Source organism: Schistocerca nitens, chromosome 5 (assembly GCF_023898315.1).
Source record: "Schistocerca nitens isolate TAMUIC-IGC-003100 chromosome 5, iqSchNite1.1, whole genome shotgun sequence".
Lineage (NCBI taxonomy): Eukaryota > Metazoa > Arthropoda > Insecta > Orthoptera > Acrididae > Schistocerca > Schistocerca nitens.
This window is the reverse complement of record NC_064618.1, coordinates 225,233,724-225,246,233: the sequence shown is the minus strand read 5'-3', so window position 1 is coordinate 225,246,233 and position 12,510 is coordinate 225,233,724. Positions and strand designations below refer to the sequence as shown.

The 12,510-nt window shown below is 39.5% G+C and overlaps 1 protein-coding gene across 1 annotated transcript in view; it reads right to left on the bottom strand.

The window, feature by feature from the left end:
- LOC126259385 (small G protein signaling modulator 3 homolog) overlaps positions 1-12,510 on the bottom strand; it is a 176,824-nt gene that overhangs the window by 25,296 nt on the left and 139,018 nt on the right. Inside the window, exon 12 of the mRNA XM_049956136.1 lies at positions 10,897-11,007. Coding sequence (XP_049812093.1) covers positions 10,897-11,007 — 111 coding nt within the window. The remainder of the gene's footprint in view (positions 1-10,896; positions 11,008-12,510) is intronic.

Genomic DNA, 12,510 nt, shown 5'->3' with positions numbered 1-12,510 from the left:
CAGGGTGGCAGTGGGCTCCACCCTAGGACAAGGACTGGAACCGCGTCTGCACTTAATACCAAAATGCCATAGATCCCAAATGGCTTTGAGTATGGCAGTGGTTTGAAAAAATAATTTGCAATCTGGGTTTAGCAAACGAGTGCCCGTGACTGAGGATGCTATTACAAGCACAAACACAATTTATGGAACATGGTACTTTATAGAGCTACATGTAAGATACAGGTTGTGGGTAGTACTGAACACACTGACTGAACAACAGTAATATGGCATACAGAATAGGCCAAGCATTTGTTTGCGACTGCTTACATAATGCTGTTTCTCTGGCAGCTCATCAGAGCGAGCCGGGGCAGGGGGGCAACCCTGATGGCCTCTATAAACAGGCCTGTGAACTGCAAGGACATGCACTATCTGAAATAGTGTGCATCATGAGCAAAGTTACATAACTCCTCCCTTCTAGTCGTAGGATGCTTGATGGTGGTAGGAACTCAGTTTGGCCGGCGATCTACCCATACAGATGCTTCTGCATCTGAGCTTTAAACATCTGAACCATGCGTTTGACCTCATCATGAGATCAAGTGTTAAACGGTGGAGCTGTGAGACGTCGAACACTACTAGCCTGACAAAAAGAAGCAAATTCTAAAGACACAAACTTGGGGCTGTTATCAGTAATCACGGTATACGGAAGCCCCTTAATTGCAAAAATCTTAGACAGGGTTGAAATAGCAGCTGCTGTGGACATGGATGGATGATGTGCTACATAGGGACTCATGGAATAGGTGTCCACTACAATGAGAAAATACTGATTTAGGAATGGTCCAGCAAAATAGACATGCAGATGCTCCCATGGGTGCTGCAGCATCAGCTAGGGGGAAAAAAGATGCCCGTGTGGCAGCTTGTTGCTGAACACGGAGTGCAGGCAGCGATAAGTCACGTATTGTCCCCATCTATGGCCGTCCAATACACATGTCAGCACGCTGAAGTTTTGGTGCGAGAGGTCCCTCAGTGACCGATATGCAGAAGCCATAGTACATTATGGCATAAGGATGTGGGGATTACAATCCAGAGAGCAGCATCCTCCATAGCTAACAGACGAACTCCATCAACCACAGAAGGGTGGTTCTGGAGGGAGAAGTAATTACGCAAGGAATCCAAGGCACAGCTCAGGGGGTTTTTCCATCCAATCATGCTGCACAAACGAGAGGATCCAACTAAGTACAGGATCTGAAGGACGGCCGATGCTATCGTGGCCCTTGAGATGGGAAAACCATTGACCAATCGAACACCACGACCGGCCCAATCAAAAGGCGAGATAAGGCATCGGCACTGATGTGTTGTGCTTTTGGCTGGTAATGGATCAGATAATGATAATGGGAGAGGAAATGAGCCCACTGCTGAAAAGATGTGCTGTCTTGTTCGGCACAGCAGCCAAAGGGTTAAAAAGAGCAACCAACGGCTTGTGATCTGTGATTAAATGGAACTTAGCACCATACAAGAAGATATGAAATTTCATGAGGATGAACAAAATCACTAAAGCCTCCTATCCAATCTGAGAATACGACAGCCGGAGTGGGAGGTAAGACCTCTGAAGGGACCCGTCCGTGTATTTGTGCACCAACACTGCGCCAAGACCATGCTGAGAGGCTTCTTTAGCCAAGACGAGATACTGATCCAGCTGAAAAGTGGCCAGATATGGTGTAGACTTTAACTTAGATTTACGCAAAGAGAACTCTTGGTCACAAGCTGGGGGGGACCAGAAAAATGGCACACTTTTACACAAAAGTGCATGCAGTGGCTGAGTAACAGTGGATGCGTCCAGTAAAAACTTATGATAGTACGCAACTTTACCTAGGAATGCCTGCAGTTCCTTAATGGAGGGTGGCCACGGCAAAGCCCCAACTGCATCAACATGGCGACACAATGGCTTGATCCCTGTGCAAGAAACCTCAAAACCTATGTACTCAACAGATGGATGAAAAAATTGAGATTTGGCAAGATTGCACTTGAGACCTACAGACTGCAAGACATAAAACGATGATCAGAGATTGCTAAGGTGGTCTCCTGTGGAATAACATGAAACAATGATACCGTCGAGTTAACTGATGCAGCTGAGTGAGGAGATCATCAGCTGTTCTAAAAAATGCAGAAAAATTGTGGGCACACCAGTGACACCAAAAGGCAAGCGTTGATATTTGTGTAGTGGCCTCATGCAACGGGAGCTGGAATTATGTTTCTGACAAATAAATCTTGAAAACGTGGTGTCTGCCTGAGGAAGCTTCTTAACAATCACAAGTGGTGTAGCTCATTCACGGGAAGAAATAGGCCAAATGACATTGAGCAAACAGTCTAATTCAGCGTTGACAGAGTTGCACAATACAACAGGCATCTATTGCGCCCAGAAAAAAACAAGGCTTAGCCGACTCTTTCATGGTAATGTGGGTATGAAAAACAGTAGCAAAATCTAGCCTGGACATAAACAGAGACAAAAACTCAGAGCAGAGGAACTCCAGTCGCTGATACGGAACGTGAACTGACAAAGTTACCTCATCGGCAATGGGGAAACTGAAAGCATTAAACGCATCTAACCCAAACAGATCTGTGGTTTGGAAATGATCCACAACAATAAAAGTGAGAGTGCGAACAACGGATTTGTAAGAGACAGGAGTGGAGAACAGACCTAGGATCAGAATCTGCTTTTTATGTAGCTAACCAACTTCTGTGAAACCTGTATGAAGGGAGGTGAGCCCAAGTCCACGTATGTTTGTGCATTTACTAAAGTCACTGCAGCTCACCCTAAAAATTTTGTTCATGGAAACAGTCACTACACAGATACAGTTTATGTCCATCAGTACCACTGTGTCCGCCACATTTGAAGAGGAGCTACACAACGATGCAATGTGGCCTTTCTTATGACACCTGATGCAGACTGCTGAACACATAAGGCACGCATCACAGTCATGTTGGAAGAAGCAGTATGAGCAAGACAGAAGGGGGCACGCAGCTGCTGCTGTGATGCTGCCTGTTACTGCTGTGGCCATGACAGATGCTGCCCCATGTGATGCTAAGTTGAAGGCTGTACTGCTGCAACGGCTTCCCTATCATCCTGAACACTTGCAGATGCCTAACAGGGTTGACTGAACAACATCCAATACCCCCCACCCAATCAGCAATCTGATCGCTTGCGGCCCACGACACTTTACAAAGGACTGTGCTATATAGAGCACACCAATAAGCATTGGATTCTCACACTGAAGTGGTTTTTTGAGGACTTCCCTATCCAGGGTCAGACAAATAATAACATCAGGCACCATACGATCAGAGTAGGATTCGTGATGGGTACTAGTGACAAATTTACAATGATGGTTCAACCCATGCTATTCTGCAGCCCAGGCTTTGTAAGAGTGGTCTGGGTGTTTCTGACAGTTCTGACAACAGTACATGTGTCACAATGACATTTCATCAAATCATAAGCTGGCCAATTCTTGCAAATGTGCAAATTGACACTACTGATACATACTCAGCAAAAGACAGGAAAGAAAGAAAGAAAGAAAGCCATACACAGGTTCGCATCGCCCATGCATAAAACCTGGAAATGTTGGCATAGCTGTGTTACATAATGAGTCACAATCTTCAGCCGATTCATCATAAGCTGGAAAGGGTGACGGCTGCACTGACGGAAAAGTAACCTGCCACGAACATGCAGACGCCACTTGTTGACAGTGTGGTGAGAGCCTGCTGTTGTTCAGCAAAGGCTTGCTGCTAGGCAGTGAGACACTGGAGTAGTTCTTCCAGCAAGATGTTTGTTGGATGACTTAGCACTGACACTAACACATGGAGAAAACGCAACCCTCATTTGTCACCAAGTTTGTCATAGCAAGAAAACACCCATAGTATTTTACTGGGCAACATGTTAGATACAGGTTGTAGGTAGTACTGCAAACATTGACTGAACAACAGTAATAAAGTGTAAAGAATAGGCTGAGCACTTGTTTGTGACTGCTTATACAATTCTGTTTCTCTAGCAGCTCACCAGAGCACACCAGGGACTGACCAAGGTGGCCTCTATAAGCAGGCCTACGAACTGTATGGATGTGCACTCTCTGAAATCATGCGTGTCACGAGTAAAGGTACATCAGAGGATTGAGCAAGAAACCTGTATCCCTGTCACACAATGTGGAGTCATTGCAGGATAGTTAGTGGTGTGTCATCAGCCTCAGAACAGCTACTAGTACCATAGTTCTGAGGTTGACAAATTTAAGGGCATTTCACTCTTAAAAATCCTATTAGCAGTTTCAGAGTAATTGAGATTTACCTGTTTTGAGCAGGAAACATATTGCTGTCATACGTGGAAGTTTTATGATTTCATATCCAAATAAGACAATGCATCAGGTCAAAAGAGGAAACAGAGTGTTTGCACTGTCTTGATACCAGTATACAAGAAGCACAAAGGAAAGCAACTTTTATTCTACCTGTGCTATTCACATGTATGTAGTGCTGATTAGTATAAAGAAAATAAATGTCTTTTACAAACCAAGAGAAATTAAATATGTTAATTCTTTACAGAGAATGCAGAAGGAATGTGAAGAGAACAGTTGAGTTGTACACAGAAAGGTATATTTACAGACTGTGTCCAACAAAAATGACAATTCAGCGAATATGTAAAAACTGTAACTGGAAGAGACAGGAATACTACATATAGTATAAGGAGGAAGCCTGCAATGAGCGGAGCAAACAAATCAGATGTTCTGGCAACCGTTCCTCACAATCCACATGTTGGGTCCAGAGAAACTGCATGTGTCTCTGGAGTAAGTCATCCCAGCATTTTTTGCATTTTGCATGCAGGTAGCTTCCACCTGTATGAAGTATCACTTCACCAGCACATTAACCAGCAAGAATGTAGAAGCCATAGAGAATTCTGTCGCTTAGTTGTGATATGACGTCAGGACAATACATTCTTTCTTCAGAGGATTATCTTTACTGATGAGGCTACTTTTACAAATCACTAATGTGAGAAATTGCGTTACTAGACTGCTGAGAATCCATGCTGGCTGAGGCAGTTTGAACATTAGTGTGAATGTCTGGTGTAGTATTATTGGAGACTATAGGATTAGTCCTTACATCACTGAAGAAACCTAAACGGTTATAAGATTGACACATTTTCTTACTGAAGTACTATTGGTTCTCCTAGATGAAGGGCTGCTTGAAATACGTAGATGTATGTTGTACCAGCATAATGGATGCCTGGCTTGCTACTTGCATGCAGTTATGGAAGTGCTCACCATGTCTCTGTAAGGAGCTCAAAGGTGAAATCTATGCACAAGTTCTGACAACCCAAGAGGATTGAAAACATTGCATTGTTACAGCACAAGCAAAGATATCAAAGGAATCTCTTCAATCTGTCCAGAAGTCCTTGCACCAGTGACTATAAATATGTATTAAAGTAGATGGTAGACACTTCAAACACTTGATGACATAAATAGAATTTTAAGGTAGTGTTTATGAATATATTTTTTTGTTGTGGCTGCTGATGTAATTTTACAATGTAAGTATGTATCTTGACATTAAACTTACAATGCAAAGTTATTATTTAACACATCTTTTACCTCAGTTCACAGTTTTATACATTATTCAATTTTTGATGTGCATCTTTCTTTCAGAGCTCTGGCAGAAACAGGAGCAGAACTGTTAATGTACTTAACTGGCGAATCATCGTTATGACATGCCATTTGGCATTCATTTGGTGTGTCGATCCAGCCACATGTAGCCAAGTGTGATTAGTATCCGTTTTAATTCAGTTTTATCCACTATTCTGCTTTTGTAAGTAGACTCTCTAAACTGTGTAAAGCTGGAGCAACCCATTAGATTGATGTGGCAGTTCCATATAATAAAGCAAACTGTCACATAAGACAGCAATCAATTTCATTTTTAAAACAGATAAATCTCAAGTTTTGAATATTTTAATTTCCCTGAAACTACAAATCAGATTTTGAAGAATTAAATGCTATTTAACAATATCATGAAAGGAATAGTTGCTACTCACTGTATAGTGAAGATGCTGAGTCACAGATAGGCACAACAAAAAGACAACACACACACACACACACACACACACACACACACACACACATATATATATATATATGACTACAATCTCTGGCAGCTGAAGCCAGACTGCTGAAGCCAGTTAACTGGTGAATCATCTGTATGACACGCCATTTGTCGTCAAGTTACTGTGTCTGGCTTCAGCTGCCAGACTCTGTGGTCGTGTGTGTGTGTGTGTTTTGTCTTTTTTTGATAAAGGCCTTGTTGGCCAAACGCTCATATTGTGACAATCTTTTTGTTGTGCCTATCTGTAACTCAGCATCTCAGCTATATGGTGAGTAGCCCCTACTCCTTTCATAATATTGTTACATTTCATACTGTATTTTTCATTGTTTGATTTTGCCTAAATGCTATTAATTTGTTTCTTCGAAAATGAGTTGGTGAGAATACTATAGTTCCATTTGAAAAAGTGAGGTTGATATTGATAACATTATCAACAGTCAATCTGATAACTTGGCAATGTGGACTTTTGAGTCATCGTTCAACATAGGACCCAAGCAAGTTCTTCCATTTCTGCGATCTTGATCTTCCCATAGATAATTCAATCCAGCTGTCTTTAAAAGTCTCTGCCCCAACTATCTGGTGGTCTTCCCCTTGGTAGTTTTTTTGTAAATTGGGCTTCAATCTAATACTTGTTTTGCCCATCGGGCAACTTTTCTTTGAGCGAAGTGACCAGCTCACAGCCATTTCAAGGTCTTCACCCTTTGCATTAAATCAATGACCTTTATCACACATCAGTTATCAACTGCTTTCTTTCTTTCTTTGTACAGCCTAACATTGATCTTTCCATTCCTCTTTAGTTTACAATTCGTTTTCGAACAATGAACTCATTTAATGTCCCTATCTTGCAACGGTAAGTTATTGCTGACAGTATACTTCGATCAAAAGTTGTCTCTTCAGCTCAGATGGTGCCTCAGTATTCAAAAGTGAATAGTATCTTCCATAAGCTTGCCAAGCTAATTGAACAGGTCAAAATATTTATGAATTTACTCTGCTTCCATATTTACAAGTCAGCCCTGAGAGACATATTCTGTGACCCATTGCAGTTGCTTATTTCCAATGGATATATGTCTCTCTGGTGTCCATTCACTCCTCATGATTTTGGTCTTACAATAGTTCATTTTTAAGCCAACTTCAGAGCAAACTAATGCAAGTTCACTAGCCAATATTTGAAATTCTTCTACATTATTTGCAAATAGAACAATATCAGCAGCAAACTATTTCCCACAACTTGGATTCCCTTTGTTTTCCAATTTAAACATTGCTTTTTCTAGTACGGCTGGAAATAGTTTTGGAGATATATATAGAGGCACCTGGTTTTACGCCATTGTCAATGGGAAACTGATTGGTTTCTTCCAACACTCTCATACACTGTGGAGGTTTTGTATACATTATACAAGGTGTACAACTTTGCTTCCGCAGTATGCCGATAGGTGGCGACAATGGTAAGTAGCAGTCAAACGAAACAGATCACAGACGTCAGGCAATTACCTTGGACCTCGATCAACATCACCTCATTCAAACATTAGTCAATTTGTGTCTGCATCATCAAGTCGTTCTTGATTGAAATGTCAGTTTACGAGACTAATTCTCATCATTTGCGGGAGGTGTTACTGTTTTGTTTCAGTATGAAGAAAAGAGCAGCTGAGTCTCATTGAATGCTGTCAAGTACGTATGGTAAGAACACTATTAGTGAAAGAATGTGTCGTATGTGGTTTCAACACTTCAAGAATGGTGATTTTAATGTCGTAGCTCGCCATAGTGGTGGAAGAGAGAATGTTTTCGAAGATGCAGAATTGGAGACATTGCTGAGTGAAGACTCAAGAAAAATTGGCATGATTAGTGGGAGCAACACAGTAAGCCATTTCAAAATGTCTCACGGCAATGAGCATGATTCAGAAAGAATTAACTTGGGTCCCGTGTGAGCTGAAGCCAAGAGACGTTGGACGGCGTTTGTGTGTTTGTGAACAGTTGCCTCAGAGGCAAAAACGAAAGGGATTTCTGCATTGCATTGTGACTGGGGATGAAAAACGGGTTCATTATGATAAGCCTAAACACAAAAAGTCATGGGGATATCCTGGTCATGCTTTCACATTGACGGCCAAACCGAATATTCATGACTCCAAGATCATGCTCTGTATTTGGTGGGACCAGCTCGGCATTGTGTACTATGAGGTGTTAAAACCAAGTGAAACAATCACAGGTGCTTGTTATCGAACACAATTAATGCGTTTGAGCAGAGCATTAAAAGACAAACTGCCACAATACAACAAGAGGCACGATAGAGTGATTTTGCAGCATGACAACGCTTGACCCCACGTTGCAAAAAAAGGTCAAAATGTACTTGGAAATGTTAAAATGGGATTGTTCCCTCTGACTGTCACCTCTTTAGATCAATGGCGCATGGCCTGGCTGACCAACACTTCCGATCTCATGAAGCAGCCACACATTGGATCGATTCGTGGATCACTTCAAAAGATGAACAATTTTTTCGACACAGGATTCGTACTTGCCTGAAAGATGGGAGAAAGTAGTGGCCAGCGATGGAAAATACTTTGAATGATACATGTGTAACCAATTTGTTTCATTAAAGCGTCAAATATTGGGGAAGAAATGGCGGAAGCAAAGTTGTACACCTTGTATAAGACTTTAATATAGCCCCATTATATTCCTTGCTCTGCCAGAGCCTCAAACACAGGTAGGTGACTGATCAAATCAAATATCTTTTCAAAATCTGGAAAGGCAAGATGGTACTCATTTGCTTTATTAACTGTTTCACACGGAGTGAGAATGAGGTCAATTGTATTCAATACTGTGCAGAACCCAGCTTGCTCAATGGGTTGAGCCAAGTCAAGTGTAGTGCTCAATCTGGTAGTCAGAATTCTACTAAAAACTTCGTACAGCATTGACAGAAGGCTTATACAGTGATAGATCTTTATATCTTTAGTACTACCTTTTTTATGTATTAGGATTATTTTGGATTTATTCCAATCTCTTGCTAATGTTTCACTAAAAGCTTTATAGCTTCCTCATCTGTAATTACAGTAATATAGCTGTGAGAAAAGACTATACATCATTTAGTAAGGACTTTTTCACAAATCATGTGTGTGAAAATAGAATTACAATATCTTTTTCCTTTTTGTTACAGTTGGTGATTTAATTCTGCAATGTAAGTGTGACATTAAGCTCTTGATGCAAAGTTTTTATTTGGCAATGATGAAGGGTCTAAATGGAGTGACATTTAGTGAAGTAGTTACTCAGCACCTCAAAGGTTTGAATTAAACTTATAATTAGTATTTTTAGTATTTTACAATGATGAGGACATTAAATATCAAAATGAATTATCAGTTAAATATCCATTTACTGTCAATGCATAAAATCAGAAAAAGAATGCAAAACTTTTATTAATCTAACATCTGACTCATCATTGGAAGCAAAATATAAATTTCTGCTGTTAGTGAATTCTGGTGCAGTTAAAAAGATGAATATCCTCAACTGTTGCGTCTCATTAAAATTTAAATTTAAAATTCCTGTTTTGATTGTTATTTTAAATTTAAGTACCAATAAGAAATTTTTGGGTTAATTCTGAAATATCTTTTGAAGCAAACAAATATTATTTGAAGTGATTGTAAATTTTTTGCAAATAATCAATTTCAAATATGTTGCATTACAACACACTACAGAAACAAAGCAGGAGTTCCATGATAAAAAGGACATGAAAGGGATTACACTTATTGAAATGACTACAAAATGTCGTCCCTTATGATCTAAAATGACAAGTTAAGTACATCAGTGATTTGCAAAATGCATAAACCCAGTGACATACCGTTTCAAACAGCAGCTGTAGTGCACAATTAGTGACACAACAACATCACTTCTCAAATATCCATGGACTGCAGAACGCTCCTGCAGGTGTCCAAGGCTGCCAAAATTGTGGGTGAAAGTAATAGTCAAAGCTAAATACTGCAGTGCATAATTTTTATGGGTTTCGCAACTTTCAAATGGCGTGTAGCCTGTGAATTCCATGAACTTGGCATTGAGAATATTAAAAGTTGTGACAACAGGAGAAGTTAGGTAAATAAAGTAAATATATCTTATTTACGGAGCAACTTATTAGAATATCTGGCCATGAAACTAAAATTATGAAGTGCAATCACAGTTACTCAAAATATTGGTTAAACAAAATGACAAACAACAATATACTGGTACAAATAAACCCAAATAAATTATAAATTTCGTTTCACCAAATGCACACACAGTCTCCCTAACACAGATAATTTATAAAAAGCAATAACTGAAATTTTTTTGAAAAGCATATTTTTCACTTCATAAGGCATTAAAATGACTTGTCCTGATTTTTAATTAATTATCTGAACAGAAAAACATGAAATGTTACATAGGGCAAGACAGCTGTATAACAGAATGACGGGGTAGTCTCTATAATACTATAATAATGGCAATGACTAGTAAATGCAGAAAACAGTAAGCTTTCACCAAGAACAAATAAACCACGTTCATATTAAAGCAAAATGCATAAAATCTACAGACCAAGACAAAATGAAACAAAGAAAGACGTAATAACTGACACTGATTTTGCAATAACACTTCTTTACTATATACAATATTCAATAAAATACTGTAAACATATATTCAATCAATCTAAAATACCAAACAAAAGTACTTACTGCAACATAAAAAGAAGAAGATTGAAACTAGGCCAAGTATAGTAAAAGCAGCAAAATATAGTACTAAAAAGATAGAAGTATGCCACTATAAAAATGAATCATTCCAACAAACCTCTCAATCCATTCAGTTCACCAACCCAACAATGTTCGTCCTTCTGACTTATAATAATGATGATGTCATTCTTCCGAAATCCAAGCTCATCGTCGTCATGGCGTTCAAAGTCTGCACAGTATGAATTAAAGCTTAGCTAGCATTCTTAAAGCAACAGGCATGAGAATACCAGTAAACAGAAAGCAAATAAATTTTTACATAACTGAAAAGTATTCTACATATTAGTGAACATTCACCCATTCATGGCCAGATATTACATCTGATAAGTAATTGCCATTTGTTTAAACCTCGGAACTTGGACAATACCATGGGGCACTACTCACCTCATGAATTAAGTTTGTCAGAGAACATGAAACTCACGCAAAATTAAAACAAACTGCAACTCACCTGAAAGCCATGAGACAATTGGGAACTACTTTAGAACTAGAAGCAGATCTTATTTCTGCACTTCAAAAGCATGTTGGGCACAATCAGCACACAATAAGGCGCCACAATGATGTTTGGGTAGCAATGACTGTTGACTCTAAGATCATCAAAGGGATTAAAACAAGGGAACTGTTCATATTACTGAAGGTGTAGGAGGAAAAGCGATTTATAGATGAAAATAACTGCACAGTGGCCAAGAATGTAGACAGACAGACAGACAGAGAGAGAGAGAGAGAGAGAGAGAGAGAGAGAGAGAGAGACTCCAAATGGACATTTTTGATGGAAAGAATAATCAAAGACATAGAAAATTTATAAAGGAAGAAAAATAAAAGAACAGATACTGAAATATAATATAACATTTTTATGTGTGTCTTGCAGCAACAAAGTTTTTTTAACATCCCCTTTAATGTAAAAAACCATAAAAAGTTTATAAAGTAATATAGAAAGAGGTGAGACCCAGACAGATAGTGAAAATTAATTCTTTCTTTTTAAATTATATTTTCCAGCTTTAGGTCACACAAATGGTATTGTACCCAGTTTTGGCTTCTTAGTAAATCATCATCAGATGATTACTGTTACATTATACTCTGACAAGTTACTATATAACATATTCAAACAAGCTTATGATGACTGCTATGAAATCAAAACCAGCAGATACCATGAGACTAAAAACGTAATTTTAAAAAAGAAAAAGAAATTCAGTTACAAGGCAGACAATGGCTGTAAGCTTTGACTATAAATATGACCTCTCCCATCAAGTCACATTGTGGTAAGATGCTGACAGAGTATCCATCACTGAAACAGGTCCCGAATTGAAGATTAACACATGTACCTCAGAAGAAGATGAAGGAGGAGGAGGAGGAGGAGGAGGAGGAGGAGGAGGATCTCTCACTCTCCTAGATCCGGACACACTTCTTTCATCACCTGGTAAGTCAATATCTTCCCTAGTTCAAGTCTCAGCCCGGCACACAGTTTTAATTTGCCACAAAATTTCATATCAGCACACACTCTGCTGCAAAGTGAAAATTTCATTCTGGAAACATCCCCCAGGCTGTGGCTAGGCCATGTCTCCGCAATATCCTTTCTTCCAGTAGTGCCAGCCCTGCAAGTTTCGCAGAAGAACTTCTGTGAAGTTTGGAAGGTAGGAGATGAGGTACTAGCGGACGTAAAATTGTGGGAACGGGTCGT